Genomic DNA, 26,276 nt, shown 5'->3' on the forward strand with positions numbered 1-26,276 from the left:
ATCTTTAGTTGTTTGTTGTAGTCCTTTCCTCTTTAACCTTAATTTTTATTTGCAGTTCTACTGAAAACCATCTTAATGGGTTTGTTTAAAGTGTAAAAATTAGTAACTCTGGATATAAAGTTAATTAAGGATGGATGGCAATATTGTTCTTACCAAAGCCAGTCATGAAATATTCTTAGTCTCCTGCCTAAACATTTCCAAATAATTTATACTTTTGCTTAAAATGAGCCAAAAATGTTCCCAGTTCTTAGAGTGGTATCAACATTACCAGGTGGGGATAATGTATATGTAAGTTTATCCTGTATTTTAAGTAATTTTAGTTATAACCTGCAGAGTTGATACTAAATTAATCCATAGGTAAATAAATTCAGCCATTAGATTTTACCCCAATTTTATGAATAATGTATAAGAACATCAAATCAGACACAAAATTTGAATCCTTTTAAAGCCTTTGGATTCATTGCTATGGCTTAGCTGTAATCTATATATTTTTCAATGTGGTATTGTGTAATATGTGTATTTTACAGATAAATAATATGGTCTCTATTATAGATATTAATTTATTAGGATGCTTTAAAAATGTATTTTGTAAATATATTTTATATCAACCTAAGAGTGAAGGAAACCTCTTTAAGGTCATATTGAAAATTATCTTGGAATAAAATATTCCTGTTTATTTGTTCTTCTGTGTTCATTTTTGCAGGGCTATGTTTGAAGTAAACATGAAAGAAAGAGATGGTGGAAGTGTTACCATTACTAATTTGTCCTCCAAAGCAGTAAAAGCATTTCTTGATTATGCCTATACTGGAAAAACAAAGATAACAGATGATAATGTGGAAATGTTCTTCCAGTTGTCATCATTTCTTCAAGTTTCCTTCCTATCCAAAGCTTGCAGTGACTTTTTAATAAAAAGTATTAATCTTGTCAATTGTTTACAATTATTATCTATATCAGATAGCTATGGCTCTGCCCGTTTGTTTGACCATGCTTTATACTTTGTACAACATCACTTTTCTTTATTATTTAAATCCAGTGATTTCTTAGAGATGAATTTTGGAGTATTGCAAAAGTGTTTGGAATCAGATGAATTAAATGTTCCTGAAGAAGAAACTGTACTGAAAGTTGTCCTTAGTTGGACTAAACATAACTTAGAATCAAGGCAAAAACATCTGCCTTATTTAATTAAAAAAGTAAGATTATGTCAGTTATCTGAGGAGACACTTCAAGATTGTCTACTCAATGAAGAGTGTTTACTCAAAAGCACAAACTGTTTTGACATAATCATGGATGCAATTAAGTGTGTGCAAGGTTCTGGTGGACTTTTCCCTGATGCTCGACCATCCACAACTGAAAAATACATATTTGTTCACAAAACTGAGGAAAATGGAGAAGCTCAATATACGTTTTGCTATAATATTAAAAGTGATTCATGGAAGATACTGCCACAGTCACACCTGATTGATTTGCCAGGATCTAGTCTGTCTAGTTATGGGGAGAAAATATTCTTGACAGGTGGTTGCAAAGGGCCATGTTGTAGAACAGTTCGGCTTCATATTGCAGAATCATATCATGATGCCACTGATCAAACCTGGTGCTACTGTCCAGTCAAAAATGATTTTTTCCTGGTATCAACTATGAAAACACCAAGAACCATGCATACATCAGTTATGGCTCTCAATAAATTATTTGTCATAGGTGGAAAAACTAGAGGATCTCAGGACATTAAAAGTCTCTTAGATGTTGAATCTTACAATCCTCTTTCCAAAGAATGGGTGTCTGTTAGCCCATTACCCAGGGGCATATACTATCCTGAAGCAAGTGCATGCCAAAATGTAATTTATGTTCTTGGATCAGAGGTAGAAATTACAGATGCTTTTAACCCATCACTTGATTGCTTTTTCAACTACAATGCTACAACTGATCAGTGGTCTGAACTAGTGGCAGAATTCGGGCAGTTTTTTCATGCAACACTAATTAAAGCTGTCCCAGTAAACTGCACACTCTATATATGTGACCTTTCCACTTATAAAGTTTATAGTTTTTGTCCAGATACTTGTGTTTGGAAGGGTGAAGGATCTTTTGAATGTGCAGGCTTCAATGCAGGTGCGGTTGGAATTGAAGATAAAATTTATATATTAGGTGGTGATTATGCACCAGATGAAATCACAGATGAAGTTCAAGTCTACCACAGCAGCAGGTCTGAGTGGGAAGAAGTTTCACCAATGCCAAGAGCTTTAACTGAATTTTACTGCCAGGTGATTCAGTTTAATAAATACAGAGACCCATGGTTTTCTAATCATTTCTAAATGTAGTGTATGATTAGACATTCTAAAGCAATTGCAGTTCTAGAAGCCTGCAGTAAACTTATTAACTTTAATTATTGGTAAAAAGGTCTTTACAGCTTAGTGAGATAAAATAGACCTTCTATAAGAGAATTACTATGAATGTATACCATATTAGAAAAATACTATGAATGTATACTATATATGAATTAGCAGTTCCCAGAAACTTAAAATACACAATACATTCTACCAAAAACTGTATTTAATTTAATCTTGGAGAATAGGATATTAGTATTTTCATATGTAAGTAAAACTCAGGCTTTGATGTTTTGATTCTTAAAGTACTTTATCCTGACAGAAAAACAAATCATACTTCACATAACTGTACAATGTAAATGGGAGAAGTCTCTTTAGGTAGTAAAAATGACTTATTTATACTATATTATATGAAGTATAAAATATATTAGAGGTGAGAATCCTATCTTGTTACTACAGGTATAAGAGTAGTTGAATTCCTATTTTTTCTGATCATTGGTTAGCTATTTTTAAGCCCTTTCTTTTCTTTCACTATTTTTCAGTCAGAAAATTTTCTGAAATGAAGTGTATTTCCCCAGCCTTCTAAAACTGTACACTAAACATGTTTTAATTTTTTGATTCAACTCTTCATTAAGAGCATAGTGTACTGTAATGCTGTTGGCAGTTACTGAAATGTCTTAAAATTTGCTTATTAGTTTTCAGTGTTAGTTGGTCTCAGTTTTTAGAGGTATTTTATTTTCTGGCTCAAGCTCAGTAAATTAACTTTCTTGATTTATTTAATCAGTTTAAGTTATACCTGACTTGATTTTATCTTGACATGTAATCCTTTTAGTGACATTCTTGGATTCTGGGATGGTAGTCCTAAAATACTTTTCCATATCATTGCCAGATTCCAATGTAAAGCGAGGATATAGAAAATCTGACCTCTAGCTAAGTGGACCACTATTGTTGGCATTTCTTAAACTTTTGCATGTCCAAATTTGAGTTGCAGTAAGAAATTTCAACATCTCAGTTAGTACCGTGTCAGTTTTTTGTGATGATGTATACCAGCTGTAAACTGCTGTGTATGTTTTCTTCTTTAGCACATTATTCATTGTGAATTATTTACTAAATTTAAAAATGTGACTGGGCTTTTGGTATTGATAGTAGATATGTGAAGCTTGCAACTTATTTGGTGTTTAATCATCTCTAACCCAAACAATGAAAGAGAATCATCCTTGTTCTCAGTTAAGATGATTCTGCCTTGTAAGAGGATATGTTTCTTTAATCAGTTTTTACGATACAGGTATTTTAGGTTTTAGGACCTGATTTATATCTCAGGTAGTCTGTAGATTGTATTTCTCTGGAATCAAATGAAGTTTCCCACACACTGTAGTAAATGTTAATCTGTTGTAAATATTCTTTAGAAGTAGAAATATACCTAAATGAAGGTCCTTTTATTTTACCATATAAAATTTATGTAATCATAAGTTTCAAATATATTTTTCAAAACAGAACAGAATGCTAGACTAAATTATGCGATTTGAAAATCAGGGATTGTCCGTAATCAGACGATAGTTGCCTAAAAATTCTTGTGTAGAATTGGTGGCTTCCTCCCTCCCTACCTACCTTTATTGGCTCTGCCCTGTTCTCTCTCTCTCTCTGGGTGTGTGTATGTGTGTCGTGTGCGTAAGAAATAAAATTCAGTGGAGGCTTTCTCTGTGTTTTATGTGGCACTTTGAAAACAAGTTACTTAAGAAAGACCATAACACAGTGGGTGATTAAATTGTTAAACATGTATAAACAAATATTTCCAGAAAGGAGAAACTAAAGCAAAATAGAATCCCTTCCTGATCTTGTTTCATTATTATATCTTGATTTCTACCATTCTTCTCACTGGCCATTGATTTTTTTAAATTTTATTTTTACTTGGAGGATAATTACGATGTGGTGATGGTTTCTGCCACACATCAACATGAGTCAGCTATAGGCATATATACTTCCCCTTCCTCTAGAGCCTTCCTCCCACCTCCCTCCATACCCCAACCCTCTGGGTTGTCACAGAGCAACTGCGGCCATTGATTCCTGATGTTACTAGAAGTATCCTTGTTACCAAGCCATAAGTAACTCCCTCTGCATTTGATTTTAAACACTTTTCATTGCACAAGGCTTTCTGCCTTAGTTTCCACAATTGCTGCAGGAAACTTGATTGTTTTTCACTTACTGTCATCCCTTTACATCTGTACCTGAGTGTTCTTCATCAGTTATAACTAAAAAAAGTAGTCTGTCTAGTCATAAAACCTCAAACTCTTACTTACTCTTCTTTTTCCTTGACATTATAGCAATCTGTGCTGGGCTTGGCTCTCTTAGCAATTAATCTTGTAGTCTCCAATTTTGCATCATCTGCTAAAGGGAACACTTGAATTTGATCTACTAAATGGTTATTGAAAAATGGTTCTGGGTGTTCAAAATCCTCAAGGAACCCAGGCACATTATTCTGATCTTGGCAATAACTTTGGCTTCACCAAGAACCACATATATTATTTCTGCCTTGGCCCTCTATTCTTGATCTCTTGCAAGTCTCAGTGATCTCTCAAGTCTATTCTGCTACCCAGGAGGAGCCGTATTTCCTGTCTGTAAGATTAGAAAACAATATCCCTTTATGACTTCTTCCTTCTTTTTTTTTTTTCTTTAAAGTTTCCTTTCCTTTCATTATCATCCTTCAGTCAGTGCTGCATTGTAAGAGACAAAATAATTAAGCTCATTATCCAGATTGCTTTCATTCTTGTAGCAAAATTCTAAATAACATTTCCAAATTGTCATTTGTCCTGGTAAATGGATTGTGCATGCATAAAAAAATTGCAGTATTGTAGTATCCTAGTGTCTGCTAAAATTGGAAGTAGTTACATGTCACTATTAAACATAAAAAAGATTAAATTCAACACATATCAAAGTTAATGAACATTTTTAGAACTATCTTCAAACTTGATTTATAATGTAGAGCACCTGTTCATCTATTGCCTGTGAAATAAAAGCAGCATGAAGAATATTTGCATAATCAAATTAACTGCATTCATATAATACTCAATTTTGGTTGGGGAGGGGAAACAGTCTTTATCACAACAGTATTCATTATATATTACTCTTGAAAGCTAGAATATTATTTGAGAGCAACCACATCCTGCAACATGATTCCATTTTCCCCAGATACCAAGAAGAGCAATTGAGTATGTGTTCAGGGTACCTAAATGAAGGTATCTGACTTGAAAATCAGAGTCAAATATAGAGGGAGACATCTGTTTACCTTTTGAGATTTGGAAGCAATAAATGGTTAAATATATTGTTGAATATATTTTGGATCATCATTCTCAGTTTAATTGGATCCAATGTGTGGAAACCCGTATATTTAGAATTGAAGGTGTAAGAATGAAAAATGCCTTCCAATGGACAGCTCTTGAGGGCAACCTAAAAACGAAGGCTAAAGTTTAAAAGGAAGCCAATTTCTGTTCAGCATAACAGAATTAACTCCACTTTATAAAGCCATATTTGGAATAAGACGAAATATCAAAAACTGCGGCATGTGGCAGAAAATGAGCCCAAATAAATAAATTCCTACACAGGAGTACACCAAAGATTTCTATATTTTATTTGCACATTTTGATCTTAATATTTTTCTGTCTTTTGACTAATTGCTTCCTCCAGTTTGTTTAGCATTTAGGCATTCTGAGTAACTTGATTTTATTGTCTGCATACTCAAGATTTCAATAAGATGTGAGTCATAAAATTACATCATTTTAGGAGCATTCTTGTTGAAGGAAATTTGTTCTTTTTTTAAAATCACTTCGGAAAAACTCTGTAAAGGGTGCTGACATTTATAGTGAGCTGCTAATAGGGATTTCTCCTTCTGTTTACCATAAGTGCACATTTGTTTTACATTGAGTAGAAACTGAAAGACCATTACCTAAAATTTTGTCCTGAATTATTTCACTGCAAATGTGGCTATATAGCTATATGTAGTGAATTTAGTTAAAGATTATGTGCTTTGAAAGAGATCTTTAATTTTAAAAATCTGTTTATAAATTATATTTGACTACACTAAGATGCTTAATCAAATTTAATTTATAAATAGGGGTTTTAATCAGCATAGTATTACAATAGGGATTTTAATCACAGCATGGTATTACACACTGATCAAGAGATAACTTTTCTAAAATGTAGATTCATATTCAAACTTGAAGATAAAATCTAATACAGCTTCCAGCCTTGTATAGAAAACCCCTCTAAATTCTAAAATACCCTTGACAGATGATTTTCTTTTCAAATTCTAATTCAGTTCTTTCAGGGTAAAGAGCTCACTACCTCCATTTTTAAACAGTTCTATTAGAAAGTTCTTCCTAAGGTTGAAAGCAACCCTGCCTCCCTGTAATAACTTTCAGTCCTTGATCTTAGGTTGCTGTCTCCATAAGTATTGGAAATAGCATGTCTTCCATTCCTCTAAAATCAAGTCTTCACTTTCTTTCTTGTTTAAATGCTTAACACTTTAAAACTTGCCACAGTGGCCAAGGTTACATACCTTCTACATGTACATTTGCCTCAGAAAAATCTATCCTAGCTCTATTGCTTTTTTGGTGTGTTGAGCATGATGAGCATTGCATAGTCTAATAAAGCAAGCACTTCATTCCCTTAATCAGCTCTTATGAATCCAGTGTGAGCTAGAGCTTTGCTATCTCTCCTTCTATCAACTATCGACATAATCACAAACATAGTTTCTGGGAGGAATTCTGAAGCCAGATTTTAATGTCTTGATCATTTGTCATTAGATATGGTTTTGAGAATTTTAATAATACTTCTAAAAGAGACTAAAGCATATACAAAAAATAGAAACCAAAGCAGTCACTAACTAGTTCAACAAATTATGCTATTGGTTCCAAGGGTAACAAGGTTGCCGGAATTACTTAAGAGTACAATTCTCTTGAGTATCACATTGTAGTGTAAATACTTCTTTACATGTCTGTCTTATTTAATTGGAAACTCTTAGGAGTAGGGGTATTATCATTTCTGGACCTAGCAATTAGTACAGTGCTTGCATATTAATAAGGCGTCTAACAATCTAACATTCTATGAAGCCAATATATGAAGCAAAATTTATTGTTTCTGAATGGGTTAGACTTAACTGCATATTTTGCAATTTCCATGTACAAAAAATTGATTTACATTAGGATTTTACATTTAAGAATGCTACACATTGTACTTTAGTTATCAATGTATGTGTTAATTCTTTTTGTAATATTTGATATCCTTATATTAAAAAGTCTGGGCAAGCTAATTTATACAACTTTTTGTTAGTATATGTTGTATATCTTTGTTAGTATATGGAAAAATTAATAATGAAGTATACTTTTTATTTGAGAATGAAATTGCATTACATAGTACATTGCCCACATTTGGAGAACATGTATAGTTGGTTGTATAGTTGTGTTGTATATGTATATTTGGTATTTGAAAGAGAAATTATACTTTCAAAGTAATTCATTGAATTTTTTTAGTGCTTAAGGATTATTTGTTCTCCTTGAATTTTAATTATAATATTTAATTCTGTGTTTCTTTTCAAATACAGTAATAGATAAGACAATGACTGAAAGTATCGTTAGTAGACATACAACCCCCATTTCCCCTACAAGAACATAATAGCTTCAGTGACCTTCTTCCCACAGGGGAGACTGTGCGCAAAGCTACTTAACTTTGCATACATAAGTGATTTATTTCATTTTCTATTAGTAGAATATGGGCATTTACCATATGGTATGAGAAATAAAATCATTTTTTTCAGGTCCATGTTAACCATATTAATATGTAGTAAACATTTCAATTATATAAATAATTATTAATGTATTAAAATGTATCTCAGAAAAGAATATATATTGTTTGTATTTATTGTTACTAGAAATAAAAAAGGTAGAAAAAGGTGAATTCTAAGGCTCTCATTTTCTTGCCACCCCCTTCCCCAGATGCCCTGAGTGGCTCTGATGAATCTCAGAATTCCTGAGAGAGTGGTGGTGGAGGTGGGGTTACTGTTAGAACTGGCTCTGTAACTGTGGACAGAGCAGCATAGACTTCAAGGTGGACATATTGGGCTGAGTGAATACAATGCAGCTAGATTTGAAATGAATCATAGATGAGGAGAGACCTTGAGGCTGTGCATGAGCTAAGAAAGAACAGACCAAATGTCCATGAGCCACAAATGAAATCAGTAGAAGCTAGCTGAATGTCCAAGGTCAGGCACTGTCCAACCCTACTTCAACGGATATCAGCAACACAAGAATCAGCTAGATGCCAGGGTATAAGCCTCCTTCCTACCTAATATGTACAGGTGAACTAGTGAAGAGGTCCAGAGTCTGAGAGACTAAATCATACCATAACATTATTTTAAGATGTTTACATTGGACAGATGCTGCCTTAATTCCAGTTCAATTTTTCCTCTTTCTGGACAGGCTCATTTGCCGTCTCATTTCTGGTTTTCCTATGTGATCAGTTGTGATTTACTAAACAACTTTGACTTCCAAACCCTCTTCTAGAATACTGCTCAGGTTGAAACAGTTGATCTATGGAAACCTAACCCTTCAAAAATCAACTGTTGTATCCCACATGCTTGCATAATGCTAGTTGATTTCTCTTCATTTCTTAGGCTCTCTTATCAAATCCTTGGTCCAACCTTACTGCTCCAGATTTCTTCCCTTATTACCTCCAATTCTCCATGTGCTTCCATCTTCTGTAGTTTACTTTGCCAGCAAATGATGACTCACCTCCTTCTCTTTAATCACCGTAGTTAATTTAAAATGTAAGGATGTTGGCGGGAATTTGCCTGTTACCAGGTTATTGGGGATGCTACCCTGAAACTAGAGGTCTCTCTTGGTCAGCATTTTAGTACTTGCAAGTTTTCCTCTTAAGTCATTAAATAGAATGGTTCATAATCTCAGACTGATGCATTGGCATTTGAAGTTCTTTCCCTAAATTCTGAACTGCCTGAATTTATCCTACTCCTCAGTGCAAAACAAAACCCCCTCAAAGACAAAATTTAATCTCTGTACTCAGAAAATAAATTGCAAAACACATTTAAACTTAAGTAATTAAGGATTACTTAATATTGTTTTACAGGCTCTTATTCAGTTACAGTGTAAGTTGCAAATATGTTTTGTCAAAAACTAGCTATTTGGCCAATATGTATATGTACATTTTTCAGAGAAAAAAAATAATCCTAAAATGTAATTACTCTTCACTATGAATATGGAGTTTCAAAGTAATATTTATAAAGTGGTTTGAAGTTTTTGAAACGAAAATATTGACTTTTTAGACACTGTGGCACTAAACCAATCTATCTAGTAAACATTAATTAAAACTGCAATTTATTTTAATTACTTTTATAAAACCCGTTTCCAAGGTTAAGTTTCCTTGGACTTAATAAATTTTGTGATTTTGAAGACTTCTATGAAGCCTAATGAAACTAAACCTGAAATAGCAAACTTAATATTCATGAAAAACTTAAGAAATATGTGGGAACCTCTTAAAATATTTAACATATCATCATAGTATTTATAGAGTTAGATTTCACTGCACTGGATAAATATTTTTGCATTTCTTCCAAATTCAGGGCTTGTTTAACCTGATTCTGTTCTGGTAGTAATTAGTGAGTCTTTCCATTGGAAATTAATTACCCTTACCTAACTTTGAGTAAAATACATGGTGCAAAGTTAGTTTAACATTTTCAATCAAGCCTTTGTCCTAGCCTTTTCATTTAAAAATTCAACTAGCCTAATTTTTTCCTTTTAGAGATTAACCACCTTTTATGTTATGAAACATTAGTTGAAATTCAAAAAAAACTTTTCGAATGTTTTTAAAAACTTTTAAAAACAACTTTCAACAAATGAGTAATTTTTTTGTTTGTTTGTTTCCTTTACAAATAGTGTTCACCTTGTGATAATTCCTGAAGGAGTGAAATATACCACAATATTCTTCCATTTAAATACAATTCACGTTTCACTTATAAGCACAAATTAATGAACACTTGTTTCTAGGAATTTTCACAAAGAGAATTATTCTAGTAGTTTAAAGCATCTAAGTTTCTTTCCTTGATAAATGAAATATTAAGCTCTAACCAATAATTTTTGTTATGGGATGTCTACCCAGGAGTATATGTGTCAGGCAGTGTTCCTTAAAGTTTCCTCCAAAAAGAAGAAGGTCATCTGGTAATTCCATTAAAAATACTGAATCCAGGGGGAGGTGCCGCCAGGCTAGCAGGAAACCTCCAACCCCCTGTGCTACTAGATGAATAGAAAACTGATTTAAACAAGGTACTAACAAGGAATTGTCCTTGATTTTTGTACTTTGTAGCATTCCTCAAATTATTTTCACATCTTCCCTTACTGTAAAAACTGCATTTAAGTTAGAAAATGAAACAATTGAAAAGGAAAAGCACTTTCAGTGTACAAGAAACTCAGACCCTTTTGAAAGAAATTACAGAAAGGAAGGAAGTAATTTTTTCTAAGCAGCTTAATACAACAATTAATGTGATGAAGCAAATGGCTTGGGAGGAGATTGCACAGTGTGTGAATGTAGGAGAAGGAGAACAGAGAACAGGGACAGAAGTGAAAAGAAGTTACCTTGACTGGCGAGCCCTTTGAAGAGAAAGAAGATGAAGGTGAACATTAAGCAAGTTGGTTCAGGGTTTCCCCTTCCCACATCTGATTTAGATGACTCACTGAAGAGATAGATGAAAAGATTCGATTCTGAAGTGATACAAATTTTGATTGGCAAAATGTGGCAGATTTCAGGGATGCAGGTGGATCCTGAGGTCAAGGAAGAAGAAGAAGAAAGAGATCCCCAGAGTCCTGAATTTGAGATTGAAGGAAGAAGAAATGTCATCAGTCATACCAGATTCCAGGAGGGAAAATGAACTTCCTGATTTCCCCCACATTGATGAATTTTTTACTCTGAACTCAACACCATCTAGGTCTGCATATGATGAGCCCCATTTGCTTGTAAACATTCCAGAAACTAGAATTGGAAAAACGAAGTCTTGATATTGAGGCTGAAAGACTGCAGGTAGAAAAGGAACGCCTACAGATTGAGAAAGAGAGACTGTGACATTTAGACATGGAGCATGAGCAACTTCAGCTGGAGAAGGAGCGGTTGCAGATTGAAAGAGAGAAGCTGAGGTTACAGACAGTAAACTCAGAGAAGCCATCTTTGGGAAGTGAACTACATCAGCCACAGGATATAGAAACCGAGAAGTTAAAACCTGAGAGAGAATGCTTACAACTGGAAAAAGGCTGCATTTTTTGGAATCTGAATCGAAGAAGCTGCAGATTGAAAAGAAACACTTTCAAATAGCAAGAGACTACAAATTCAGAAGGAAAGACACTTGCAGTGATTTATCTAGGTCTCCATTTATCAAATGGTTGTAAAGCATAAGTTTAGGTTTAAAAATGGTTGCGGGATTAACTGTATTGTTTTGTCCCTGTTAGTGTTTTCAATACGAAAAAGATAATTCTTTGTGGGTAATATATGCTTAAGTCTTCTATGAAAACTATGTGCCCTAGCATAAACAATATAGCAGAAATTGTTGTACTATACACTTTAATTTAGTAAAATTACACACAATCTTGTATAATCTATGCACTCAGAGTTTACAATTATGTCTGTGTAAAATTCTAGCTCAGTAGTTGTCAACTGGGGGTGACTTTGGCCCCCAAAAGACATTTGGCAATGTCTGGCAACATTTTTTGGTTGTCAGAATTGGAAATTTGGCCACATTCCTCGTGGCATGTAGTAGCTAGGGATGCCCTACATCCTGCAATGCACAGGACAGTTCCCACTCTCCACCCCCCCAAAAAAAGAATGATCAAACCCTAAATAGCAATGTTGCTGAAGTTGAGGAACCCTGTCTTAGCCTGGCTGAGCACCTCTTTAGCTTTGTTTCAGTTTCAGAATGTTAAAACCACAGATATTTATGTGGGAATTACTTAAATGGCCCAAAACTTTAACTATGAAACAGTACTGTATAGTATATTGACTATAGGAAGTGATGAAGATTATAGATGTTTTATTCCTTTGTTTCCATCTATAGATAATGTGAGAGTCAGAAAACAATGTAAGCAACATCAGAGGTTGTCTAAAGTGGGTTACTTTCCAAAGCAGTTCACTCATCTAGCTATCGGTGCTTTAGAAACGGCACACATTTTTGTAAGCTTTATGCTTTCTTCTGTGACTCCATTGACTAAGCCAGTAGTTTAGACAAAAACTATCATTTCAACCATGTACTGAAATCTTAATATACTTGGTTGAAGCTAGTAAGAATGCTACCAGTTTAAAAATGGTGCCAGTAGTCAATGAACTGGAACTCAGCAAGTGGTCATTTGATTTTTAAAATAGATAATAGCTATTTGGAACTGGGAGTGGGGGTAGGGGAGAATGTCCTCTGTATCCAATAGTAATGATGATGGTGATGAAATAATGATAGTAGTGGTGTATTATGAATTAGGGAAGCACTTACTGCACACTATCTGACCTAATCTGTAGAAAAAGTATTGAGAGTAGTATCATTATTCCTGAATCTGAGACTTAGAGAAGTCACACTTCTCTTAAATGACTGATTTCATATATCATGATGTATCTTGTCTTTGTTCTTCCCTGTGAAACAAAGTTTGTATCTTTAGTCAGTCAGATATTTATTCTGAGACCAAGGGTTTACTTAATCTGGTGATTTGCCTTCAGTCCCTTAAAGGTACTTTTTCCACTGTCCAGATGATTGTAATGCACACTAAATTTGAGAATCACTGCATGAGATCACCTTGTATTTTCCCATTTCCCTATATATAGCCTTAATACATCTCTTCTATTCACAGATACTACCTTGATTCTAAATTGATTATTGTTAATTTGAGAATATCTTGAAACCAAATTTAGAGAAGAGCTAACACCTATCCTACTCAAACTCTCCCAGAAAATTGTAGTGGAAGGTAAACTCCCAAACTCATTTTATGAAGCCACCATCACCCTAATACCAAGAGCAGACAAAGATGCCACAAAAAAAGAAAACTACAAGCCAGTATCACTGATGAATATAGATGCAAAAATCCTCAACAAAATTCTAGCAAACAGAATCCAACAACATATTAAAAAGATCATATATCATGACCAAGTGGGCTTTATCCCAGGGATGCAAGGATTCTTCAATATTAGCAAATCAATCAATGTTATACAGCACATTAATAAATTGAAATATAAAAACCATATGATTATCTCAATAGATGCAGAGAAAGACTTTGACAAAATTCAACACCATTTATGATTAAAAACTCTCCAGAAAACAGACATAGAAGGAACATACCTCAACATAATAAGAGCCATATGTGATAAACACATAGCCAATACTATCCTCAATGGTGAAACATGGAAAGCATTTCCCCTAAAGTCAGGAACAAGACAAAGGTGCCCACTCTCACCACTACTATTCAACACAGCTTTGAATGCTTTAGCCACAGCAATCAGAGAAGAAAAAGAAATAAAAGGACTCCAGATTGAAAAAGAAGAAGTAAAACTGCAGATGACATGATCCTCTACATAGAAAACACTAAAGACACCACTTGAAAATTACTAGAGCTAATCAACGAATATAGCAAAGTTGCAGGATATTAAATTAATACACAGAAATCCTTTGCATTCCTATACACTAACAGTGAGAAAACAGAGAAATTAAGGAAACAATTCCATTCACCATTGCAACAAAAAGAATAAAATACTTAGGAATAAATCTACCTAAAGAAACAAAAATCTATGTATAGGAAGCTATAAAACACTGATGAACGAAATCAAAAATGACACAAATGGATGGAAAAATATACCATGTTCATGGATCAGAAGAATCAATATAGTGAAAAATGAGTATACTACCCAAAGAAATCTATAGATTCAACTCAATCCTCATCAAGCTACCAATGGTATTTTTCAAAAAACTAGAACAAATAATTTCACAAATTGTATGGAAATACAAAAAAAACCCTCGAATGGCCAAAGCAATCTTGAGAAAGAAGAATGGAACTGGAGGAATCAACCTTCCTGACTTCAGACTATACCACAAAGTTACAGTCATCAATACAGTATGGTGCTGGCACAAAGATAGAAATATAGAGCAACGGATCAAAATAGAAAGCACAGAGATAAATCCACGCACCTATGAACACCTTATCTTTGACAAAGGAGGCAAAAATACACAATGGAGAAAAGACAATGTTTTTAATAAGAGGTGCTGGGAAAACTGGTCAGTCACCTGTAAAAGAATGAAACTAGAACATTTTCTAACACCGTGCTGCTGCTGCTAAGTCGCTTCAGTTGTGTCCGACTCTGTGCAACCCCATAGACGGCAGCCCACCAGGCTCCCCCATCCCTGGGATTCTCCAGGCAAGAACACTGGAGTGGGTTGCCATTTCCTTCTCCAATGCATGAAACTGAAAAGTGAAAGTGAAGTTGCTCAGTCGTGTCCGACTCAGCGACCCCATGGACTGCAGCCTACCAGGCTCCTCCGTCCATGGGATTTTCCAGGCAAAAGTACTGGAGTGGGGTGCCATTGCCTTCTCCGAACACCATACACAGAAATAAACTCAAAGTGGATTAAAAATCTAAATGTAGGATCAGAACTATAAAACTCCTAGAAGAAGACACAGGCAAAACACTCTCTAACATAAATCACAGCAAGATCCTCTATGACCCATCTCCCAGAGTAATGGAAATAAAAGCAAAAATAAACAAATGGGACCTAATTAAACTTAAAAGCTTTTGGACAACGAAGAAATTATAAGCAAGGTAAAAAGGCAGTCTTCAGAATGGGAGAAAATAATAGCAAATGAAACAACTGACAAAGAATTAATCCCTAAAATATGCAAGCAGCTCAAGCTGCTCAGTACTAGAAAAATAAATAACCCAATCAAAAAGTGGGCCAAAGAACTAAACAGACATTTTTCCAAAGAAGACATACAGATGGCTAACAAACACATGAAAAGATGCTCAATATCACTTATTATTAGAGAAATGCAAATCAAAACCACAATAAGGTATCATCTCACGCCAGTCAGAATGGCTGCTATCAAAAAGTCTACAGACAATAAATACTGGAGAGGGTGTGGAGAAAAGGGAACCCTCTAACTCTGTTGGTGGGAATGCAAACTAGTACAGCCACTATGGAGAACAGTGTGGAGATTCCATAAAAATCTGGAAATAGAACTGCCATATGACCCAGCAATCCCACTGCTGGGCATCCACACCGAGGAAACCAGAATCGAAAGAGACTCTTGTACACCAATGTTCATTGCAGCACTGTTTACAATAGCTAGGACAGAAAAGCAACTTAGATGTCTATCGGTAGACGAATGGATAAGAAAACTGTGGTACTTATACCCAATGGAATATTACTTCGCCATTAAGAAGAATACATTTGAATCAGTTCTAATGAGGTGGATGAAAACTGGAGCCCATTATACAGAGTGAAGTAAGTCAGAAAGAAAAACACCAATATAGTATATCGACACATATACATGGAATTTAGAAAGATGGTAACGACAACCCTATACACGAGACAGCAAAAGAGACAGATATAAAGAAACGACTTTTGAACTCTGTGGGAAAAGGGGAGGGTGGGATGATTTGAGAGAATAGCATTGAAACAGGTATACTACGATATTTGAAATAGATGAACAGTCCAAGTTCGACACATGAAAAGGGCACTCAAAGCCGGTGCACTGGGACAACCTAAAGGGATGGGATGGGGAGGGAGGTGGGAGGGGGGTTCAGGATAGGGGACACATGTACACCTGTGGCTGATTCATGTCAATGTATGGCAAAAACCACCACAATATTGTAATTAGCCTCCAAGTAAAATAAATAAAAATATAAAAATAATAAAAAAGAATATCTTAAAAACCACATGTGACATTTGAGTATGTGTATATAAGGCAAAAATATACATCTTAGTTATCTTGCATTTGAAATAGTGTTATTTTTCTATAATTGAAATAAATGCTTCCATAGGGGGGAAAATACCCAATCCAGGACCTTATTCTTAGAGATTTTCATTTAGTAAGTTCTAGATTTGGATCCTAGGAACTCATAGCTTTTACAAGCACTGCAAATAATTCTTATCAGTAAGCAGGCCTGGAAATATACTAAGGTAGAGACTGAGAACCCAACTCTAAGTCAAGCAGGTTTGGGTTTGTATCTTTGTTCCACCATAGAGTGGTTTAAAAGCTGTATAAGCTTGAGTAAATTACTTAAACATTCTGTGCCCCAGGTATTTTATTTACAAAACAGTTAATAGTTATACCTCCTACAACATGTTGTTGTAAGAATTAAATAACACACGTGACATACTTGACAGTGGGAAATGTTCAGTAAATGTCCTTTGTCTCCTCTCTTTTGTCTTGTTTGCTTTCAGCAGAAACCATCTTTTCCTAATTCTCTGACATGCTACTACAGCCTTACATTCTACAATTACAGCTAAAATTTTAAATCTGAAAAGTATACAAATCTTCCTTGACAGAGGGAATTGATGGGACAAAGTAAAACTTTGCCTAATATACAGTTTAGCTTTGACTTGGCCCTAAACATTCCTTCTTAGGCTCAACCATGAGTATCTCATTTATTAATTTAACTGAGTTCCTAATGTGTGTTATCAGTGTAGTAGGCTTGAAGGTACAATAGCAAGAAAGTCAGATGTGTTCCCTATTTTCCTTGAACTCACTTAGTGTTCTGTCACTTCTTCAAGTCTCTCCAGGCTTGATTTTTGCCTAGTCTCTATTGATAACAAACACTTTCGATTTGGCCCCATTTTTGTTTTCCAATCCCTCTTTCAGAGCTTTGAACCTTAGAAATTTCTTTGGCTTCCGCATCTGCTCTGTCCAGATGAGAATTCCCTTTTTCTCTTTGACCCACATCTCTCACCTTTTTCTCAAGTTTAACTTTGGCTGATGCCAGATAGAGAATTAAGTTCAAATCTCCTGTATATACCTGAGCAGAGGGTCAGACAACCAGGTTACAGAACCCTAAAATGGGTAAGAGCTCTTAGAAGCCTACAAGAAATTTAAAATCTATTGCATGTTTTATTTTCACAAACTGCAATGTAGAGTGTATACACGATTCAAAATTTTAACACAATTAAAAAACTTTTTTCTCATTAATTTCCCATCCTGCTATCTGTATTCAACCCTATATAATATGTCATGTTGAGGGGGTGGTCCCGAGATGACTTAAGAATAGGATGGGGAGATCACTTTCTCCCCTACAAATTCATCTAAAGATCAGTTGAATGTTGAGCAACTCCCACAAAACAACTTTAGAACGCTGGCAGAGGACACCAGGCACTGAGAAAGGCAGCCCAATCTCTTCTAAAGGAGGTAGGACAAAATATAAAAGATGAAAACAGAGACAAAAGATTTAGAGATGGAGACTTGCTCTGGGGAGGGAGTCGTGAAGGAGTAGGATAACCCTCTCATAAGCTGTGTAGGTTTGTCACAGCTTTTCTTCCAAAGAACAAGCATCTTTTAATTTCATGGCTGCAGTCACCATCTACAGTGACTTTGGAGCCCCCCAAAATAAAATCTGCCACTGTTTCCACTGTTTCCCATCTGTCTGCCATGAAGTGATGGGACCAGATGCCATGATCTTCGTTTTCTTAATATTGAGTGTTAAGCCAACTTTTTCACTCTCCTCTTTCACTTTCATCAAGCTTTTTAGTTCCTCTTCACTTTCTGCCATAAGGGTGGTGTCATTTGCATATCTGAGGTTATAGATATTTCTCCCAGCAATCTTGATTCCAGCTTGTGCTTCATCCAATCCAGCATTTCTCATTATGTACTCTGCATATAAGTTAAATAAGCAGGGTGACACTATACAACCTTGATGTAATCCTTACCTGATGTGAAACCAGTCTGTTGTTCCATGTCCAGGTCTAACTGTTGCTTCCTGATCTGCATACAGATTTCTCAAGAGGCAGGTCAGGTGGTCTGGTATTCCCATCTCTTTCAGTATTTTCCAATTTGTTGTGGTCCACAGAGTCAAAGGCTCTGGCATAGTCAATAAAGCAGAAATAGATATTTTTCTGGAACTCTATTGCTTCCAGATGTTCAAGCTGGTTTTAGAAAAGGCAGAGGAACTAGAGATCAGATTGCCAACATCTGCTGGATCATCAAAAAAGCAAGAGAGTTCCAGAAAAACATCTATTTCTGCTTTATTGACTATGCCAAAGCCTTTGACTGTGTGGATCACAATAAACTGGAAAATTCTTCAAGACATGGGAATACCAGACCACCTGACCTCCTTCTTGAGAAACCTATATGCAGGTCAGGAAGCAACAGTTAGAACTGGACATGGAACATTGCCAGGAGCCACCACGGGAGATCCAACCCATGACAAAGGTCATGCGGAAGAGACCTGACAGGCAAAGGCGGATCAGGCTTCAAGGGACCCCCCTGAATCTGCTCGAGCATCTACCCCCAAACCAGAATCTGTCTGTCTTGCTATTTTGTGCCTTTCACCAACTTTTCTGACATTAACAGGGGGTTATCCCCGACCATCTTTCTCTGGAAAAAGTCAACTTAGGGCTTTAGTTAATGGGCATGATAGGAGTGTTTCAATTCAAACCCCTCTGATGGCTTTCTAGCTTGCCTGACAGGTTTATCCATATTCTTGCAATTAACATACATGATTGTTCAAAATTCCCCAACCTTGAAAGGCACGGGAAGCCAAAACATTCTAAAAGTCCTAGCGAGCATAGAGTCCTTTAAGGGATGAAAAATTATTAGAATACATAGTACTGGTGAAGGGCTTCATTATTGGGCCAATGCTTGCTGCCAAGTTCCCATATCCCTTATCCATTGTACACCTGGGAGTGCATTAGTTAACATAGTTGGAATGTAAGAAAAACAAGTAGCAGCCTTGGAATTAACCACATCAGACCTTTGAGCTAATTGGTTCTTTCTTTGTTGTGACCCACTGTACCTTTGCTCTGTGAGAATGTAACTCTGTTTAGTACTTTCTGAGGCTGGGAAAAATAAAGAAAAAACACTTCAAGGGAACTAAGTTTTCTGGTTGAGCAGCCTTTATCAAAAAAGGGTCATAAAATGTCCACAGGCCTCCAAGGCCAGAAGATATTGTGCACAGCATTGTTTATGGGAAAGGTATGCAGAAAAAATCCTGGTTTCAATAAAGACAAAACAGATGTAATGTTTGGGCTGACTCTGTATGACTTTGCATCTTTCATTTCCCTCTATGTACAACTCAAGGTATAAAAGTTCCTTTTGAAAGTAAAGTTTTGGGTCTCGCTCACCAAAGCTTGGTCTGCCCGTGTCATTCTTTTTTTCCTTTTCCTCCTTTTCTCTCTCTGTTCTTCTTTCAGGATGACTCCTTGGAACACAGGAGCTTTATTGGCTTTCTGTGTTAACCAAGGAAGATCAAGCCTCTGATCTCTCCGCTTTGCTATCCTTATTGTCTAGGCCGTCATCTTGAGGGTACCCCTGCATCCTGCTGGGGCTGGACCCCGGCAGAACAACAGACTGGTTCCAAATAGGAAAAGGAGTACGTCAAAGCTGTATATTGTCACCCTGCTTATTTAACTTATATGTAGGGTATATCATGAGAAACGCTGGGCTGGAAGAAGCACAAGCTGGAATCAAGATTGCTGGGAGAAATATCAATAACCTCAGATATGCAGATGACACCACCCTTATGGCAGAAAGTGAAGAGGAACTCAAAAGCCTCTTGAAAGTGAAAGAGGAGAGTGAAAAAGTTGGCTTAACACTCAACTTTCAGAAAACGAAGACCATGGCATCTGGTCCCATCACTTCATGGGAAATAGATGGGGAAACAGTGGAAACAGTGTCAGACTTTATTTTGGGGGGCTCCAAAATCGCTGCAGATGGTGATAGCAGCCATGAAATTAAAAGACACTTACGCCTTGGAAGGAAAGTTATGACCAACCTAGATAGCATATTTATAAAAAGAGATATTACTTTGCCAACAAAGGTCCATCTAGTCAAGGCTATGGTTTTTCCAGTAATCATGTATGGATGTAAGAGTTGGACTGTGAAGAAAGCTGAGTGCCAAAGAATTGATACTTTTGAACTGTGGTGTTGGAGAAGACTCTTGAGAGTCCCTTGGACTGCAAGGAGATCCAACCAGTCCATCCTAAAGGAGATCAGGCCTGTGTGTTCATTGGAAGGACTGATGTTGAAGCTGAAACTCCAATACTTTGGCCACCTCATGCGAAGAGTTGGCTCATTGGAAAAGACTCTGAGGTGGGAGGGATTGGGGGCAGGAGGAGAAGGGGACGACAGAGGATGAGATGGCTGGATGGCATCACTGACTCGATGGACATGAGTTTGAGTGAACTCTGGTAGTTGATGATGGACAGGGAGGCCTGGTGTGCTGTTATTCATGGGGTCACAAAGAGTTGGACACGACTGAGCAACTGAACTGAACTGATTGCTTTTTTGATGATCCAATGGGTATTGGCAATTTTATCTCTGGTCTACAAATAATCTACAGAGCAAGTCAAAACATAAGAATAATAAATGTTTTTCTTGAGTCACTGCTGTCAGAGTCCTTTCCCACGCTGGGAGTCACAGTCCATCTCACCTCCCGAGGATGCCCCCAACACTGTGCTGATCTCTGGGCCTGCTGTGGGGGCAGCGCAAATTCTAATCTGGTTCTCCTATGTGTTCTTGCCTCCAATGTCTACATATATCAGTACTAGTGCATTTTCTTTTGTGTAAGCTCTCAATGACCTTTTATATATTCCATAGACACAGAATCTGCCTAGTTGATTGTGTGGGTTTAATCTGCAGCTTGTACAGCTGGTGGGAAGGTTTTGGGTTTTCTTCCTTAGCTACACTGCCCCTGGGTTTCATTTGTTGTGTTGAGTAGGATAGGTGTTAGCTCTTCTCTAAATTTTTGGTAGAATTCACCTGTGAAGCCATCTGGTCCTGGACTTTTGTTCGTTGGAAGATTTTTGATTACAGTTTCGATATCCATTCTTATGATGGGTCTGTTAAGATTCTCTATTTCTTCCTGGTTCAGTTTTGGAAGGTTATACTTTTCTAAGAATTTGTCCATTTCTCCAAGTTGTCTAGTTTATTGGCATATAGTTGCTCATAGTAGTCTCTTATGATTTTTTTTTTTGTATTTCTGTTATCTGCTGTGATTTCTCCATTTTCTTTTCTAATTTTATTGATTTGATTCTTCTCACTTTTATTCTTCATGAGTCGGCTAATGGTTTGTCTATTTTATTTATCTTCTTATAGAACCATCTTTTAGTTTTGTTGATTTTTCCTATTGTCTACTTCGTTTATATCTGCTCTGATTTTTATGATGAGTTTCCTTCTACTAACTTTGGTGTTTTTCTGTTATTTTTCTAGCTGCTTTAGGTGTAAAGTTAGGTTGTTTATTTGGTATTTTTCTTGTTTCTTGAAGTAAGCTTGTATTGCTATGACTCTCCCTCCTAGCCCTGCTTTTACTGAATCACATAGGTTTTATGTTGTCATGTTTTCATTTTCGATGGACGTGAGTCTGAGTGAACTCCGGGAGTTGGTGATGGACAGGGAGGCCTTGGCATGCTGCGATTCATGGGGTCGCAAAAAGTCAGACACGACTGAGCGACTGGTCTGATCTGATGCATATTTTGGTTTCCTTTTTGATTTGTTCCATGATCTCTTGGTTATTCGGAAGTGTGTTGTTTAGCCTCTGTATGTTTGTATTTTTAATAGTTTTTTTTTTTTTTTCCTGTAGTTGACATCTAACCTTAAAGCTTTGTGATCAGAAAAGATGCTTAAAAGATGGTTGAATTTATTTTAATTTTTAAAAATTTACCAAGGCTCGATTTATGGCCCAGGATGTGATCTTTCCTGGAGAATGTTCCATGTGCTCTTAAGATAAAGGTGAAATTCATTGGATTTTGGTGAAATGCCATGTAGATATCAATTAGGTCTAACTGGTCCATTGTATCATTTAAAGCTTGTGTTTCCTTGCTAAATTTCTGTTGGGTTGATCTATCCATAGGTGCGAATGGGGTATAATTCAGATCAGATTCAGATCAGTCGCTCAGTTGTGTCCGACTGTTTGCGACCCCATGAATCGCAGCACGCCAGGCCTCCCTGTCCATCACCAACTCCCGGAGTTCACTCAGACTCACGTCCATCGAATCAGTGATGCCATCCAGCCATCTCATCCTGTGTCGTCCCCTTCTTCTCCTGCCCCCAATCCCTCCCAGCATCAGAGTCTTTTCCAATGAGTCAACTCTTCTCATGAGGTGGCCAAAGTACTGGAGTTTCAGCTTTAGCATCATTCCTTTCAAAGAAATCCCAGGGCTGATCTCCTTCAGAATGGACTGGTTGGATCTCCTTGCAGTCCAAGGGACTCTCAAGAGTCTTCTCCAACACCACAGTTCAAAAACATCAATTCTTCGGCGCTCAGCCTTCTTCACAGTCCAACTCTCACATCCATACCTGACCACAGGAAAAACCATAGCCTTGACTAGACGAACCTTTGTTGGCAAGGTAATGGCTCTGCTTTTGAATATGCTATCTAGGTTGGTCATAACTTTCCTTCCAAGGAGTAAGCATCTTTTAATTTCATGGCTGCAGTCACCATCTGCAGTGATTTTGGAGCCCAGAAAAATAAAGTCTGACACTGTTTCCACTGTATCCCCATCTATTTCCCATGAAGTGGTGGGACCGGATGCCATGATCTTCGTTTTCTGAATGTTGAGCTTTAAGCCAAGTTTTTCACTCTCCACTTTCACTTTCATCAAGAGACTCTTTAGTTCCTCTTCACTTTCTGCCATAAGGGTGGTGTCATCTGCATATCTGAGGTTATTGATATTTCTCCCGGCAATCTTGACACAATAATAGTGGGATATAATAGTCCCCCACTATTATTGTGTTACTGTTAATTTCCCCTTTTATACTTGTTAGCATTTGCCTTATGTATTGAGGTGCTCCTTTGTTGGGTGCATATATATTTATAATTGTTACATTTACTTCTTGGATTGATCTTTTGATCATTAGGTAGTGTGCTTCTTTGTCTCTTATCACGGCCTTTATTTCAAAATCTATTTTATCTGATATTAGTATTGCTACTCCTGCTTTTTTTTGGTCTCCATTCGCATGAAATATCATTTCAAGCCCCTCACTTTCAGTCTGTATGTGTCCCTAAGTAGGTAATTATTGATAAGTATGATCCCATTACCATTTACTTGGTTGTTTTGGGTTCGTTTTTATAAACCTTTTCTGTGTTTCCTGTCTAGAGAAGATCCTTCAGCATTTGTTGAGGAGCTGGTTTGGTGGTGCTGAATTCTCTCAGCTTTTGCTTGTCTATAATGCTTTTGATTTCTCCTTTGAATCTGAATGAGATCCTTGCTGGGTAGAGTAATCTTGATTTTCAGTTCTTCTCTTTCATCACTTTAAGTGTGTCCTGCCATTCCCTGTTGGCCTGAAAAGTTTCTATTGAAAGATCAGCTGTTATGTTTATGGAGATCCCCTTGTGTATTATTTGCTGCTTTTCCCTTGTTGCTTTTAATATTTTCTCTTTGTGTTTGATATTTGTTAATTTGACTAATATGTGTCTTGGAGTGTTTTGCCTTGGGGTTATCCTGTCTCTGGGTCTTTTGGACTTGGGTGTCTATTTCCTTCCCAATTTTAGGGACATTTTGACTGTTATCTTCTCAAGTATTTTCTCATGCCTTTTATTTTTGTCTTCTTCTGGGACATCTAAGATTCAAATGTTGGGGCAATTAACATTGACCCAGAGGTCTCTGAGGTTGTCCTCATTTCTTTTAATTCCTTTTCTCTTCTTTCCTCTCTGCTTCATTTATTTCCACCATTCTATCTTGCACCTCGCTTATCTACTCTTCTGCCTCTGTTATTCTATTGTTGGTTCCCTCCAGAGTGATTTTATTTTATTTATTATTTTAAAAAATTATTTATTTATTTTACTTTACAATATTGTATTGGTTTTGCCATACATTGACATGAATCCACCATGAGTGTACATGTGTTCCCCATCCTGAACCCCTCTCCCACCTCCCACCCCACCCCATCTTGCTGGGTCATCCCAGTGCACCAGCCCCAAGCATCCTGTATCATGCATCAAACCTGGACTGGTGATTCATTTCACATATGATAATATACATGTTTCAATGTCATTGTCCCATATTATCCCACCCTCGCCCTCTCCCATAGAGTCCAAAAGACTGTTCAATACAACTGTATCTCTTATGCTGTCTCGCATACAGGGTTATCATTACCTTCTTTCTAAATTCCATATATATGTGTTAGTAAACTGTATTGGTGTTTTTCTTTCTGGCTTACTTCACTCTGTATAATAGACTCCAGTTGCATACACCTCATTAGAACTGATTCAAATGTATTATTTTTAATGGCTGAGTAATATTCCATTGTATATATGTACCACAGCTTTCTTATCCATTCATGTGCTGATGGACATCTAGGTTGCTTCCATGTCCTGGCTATTATAAACAGTGCTGCAATGAACATTGAGGTACATGTGTCTCTTTCAATTATGGTTTCTTCAGTGTGTATGCCCAGCAGTGGGATTGCTGGGTCATATGGTAGTTCTATTTCCAGTTTTCTATGGAAACTCCACACTGTTCTCCATAGTGGCTGTACTAGTTTGCATTCCCACCAACAGTGTCAGAGGGTTCCCTTTTCTCCACACCCTCTCCAACATTTATTGCTTGTAGACTTTTTGATAGCAGCCTTTCTGACTGGAGTGAAATGGTACCTCATTGTGGTTTTGATTTGCATTTCTCTGATAATGAGTGATGTTGAGCATTTTTTCATGTTGTTTGTTAGCCATCTGTATGTCTTCTTTGGAGAAATGTCTGTTTAGTTCTTTGGCCCATTTTTTGATTGGATCTTTATTTTTCTGGAATTGAGCTGCAGGAGTTGCTTGTATATTTTTGAGATTAATTCTTTGTCCATTGCTTCATTTGCTATTATTTTCTCCCATTCTGAAGGCTGTCTTTTCACCTTTCTTATAGTTTCCTTTGTTGTGCAGAAGCTTTTAAGTTTAATTAGGTCCCATTTGTTTATTTTTGCTTTTATTTCTAATATTCTAGGAGGTGGGTCATAGAGGATCCTGTTGTGGTTTATGTCGGAGACTGTTTTGCCTATGTTTCCCTCTAGGAGTTTAATAGTTTCTGGTTTTACGTTTAGATCTTTAATCCATTTTGAGTTTATTTTTGTGTATGGTGTTAGCAAGTGTTCTAGTTTCATTCTTTTACAAGCAGTTGACCAATTTTCCCAGCACCACTTGTTAAAGAGATTGTCTTGTCTCCATTGTATGTTCTTGCTTCCCTTGTCAAAGATAAGGTGTCCATATGTGCGTGAATTTATCTCTGGGCTTTCTATTTTGTTCCATTGATCTATATTTCTGTCTTTGTGCCAGTACCATACTGTCTTGATGACTGTGGCTTTGTAGTAGAGCCTGAAGTCAGGCAGGTTGATTCCTCCAGTTTCATTCTTCTTTCTCAAGATTGCTTTGGCTATTCGAGGTTTTTTGTATTTCCATACAAATTGTGAAATTATTTGTTCTAGTTCTCTGAAGAATACCACTGGTAGTGTGATATGGTTTGCAGTGAATCTATACATTGCTTTTGGTAGTATATTCATTTTCACTATATTGATTCTTCTGATCCATGAACACGGTATATTTCTCCATCTATTTGTGTCCTCTTTGATTTCTTTCACCAGTGTTTTATAGTTTTCTATATATGCGTCTTTTGTTTCTTTAGGTAGATGTAAGTGTTTTATTCTTTTCATTGCAATGGTGAATGGAATTGTTTCCTTAATTTCTCTTTCTGTTTTCTCATTGTTAGTGTATAGGAATGCAAGGAATTTCTGTGTGTTAATTTTATATCCT

At 36.4% G+C, this 26,276-nt stretch overlaps 1 protein-coding gene and 1 pseudogene across 3 annotated transcripts in view; both read left to right on the forward strand.

Annotated features, from left to right (window-relative positions):
- Window positions 1-8,267, forward strand: part of KBTBD3 (kelch repeat and BTB domain containing 3) — a 75,371-nt gene extending 67,104 nt beyond the window's left edge. For all 3 annotated transcript variants that reach the window (XM_005215736.5, XM_059875056.1, XM_005215738.5), the window contains exon 3: window positions 704-8,267. In XM_005215736.5, the coding sequence (XP_005215793.1) occupies window positions 704-2,306 (1,603 nt within the window). In that variant the 3' untranslated portion in view covers window positions 2,307-8,267. The remainder of the gene's footprint in view (window positions 1-703) is intronic.
- A 1,972-nt stretch (window positions 8,268-10,239) lies between these two features.
- LOC132342297 (myb/SANT-like DNA-binding domain-containing protein 4) lies at window positions 10,240-20,406 on the forward strand (annotated as a pseudogene).
- Window positions 20,407-26,276: the final 5,870 nt, after the last annotated feature.

Source organism: Bos taurus, chromosome 15, assembly GCF_002263795.3.
Source record: "Bos taurus isolate L1 Dominette 01449 registration number 42190680 breed Hereford chromosome 15, ARS-UCD2.0, whole genome shotgun sequence".
NCBI lineage: Eukaryota > Metazoa > Chordata > Mammalia > Artiodactyla > Bovidae > Bos > Bos taurus.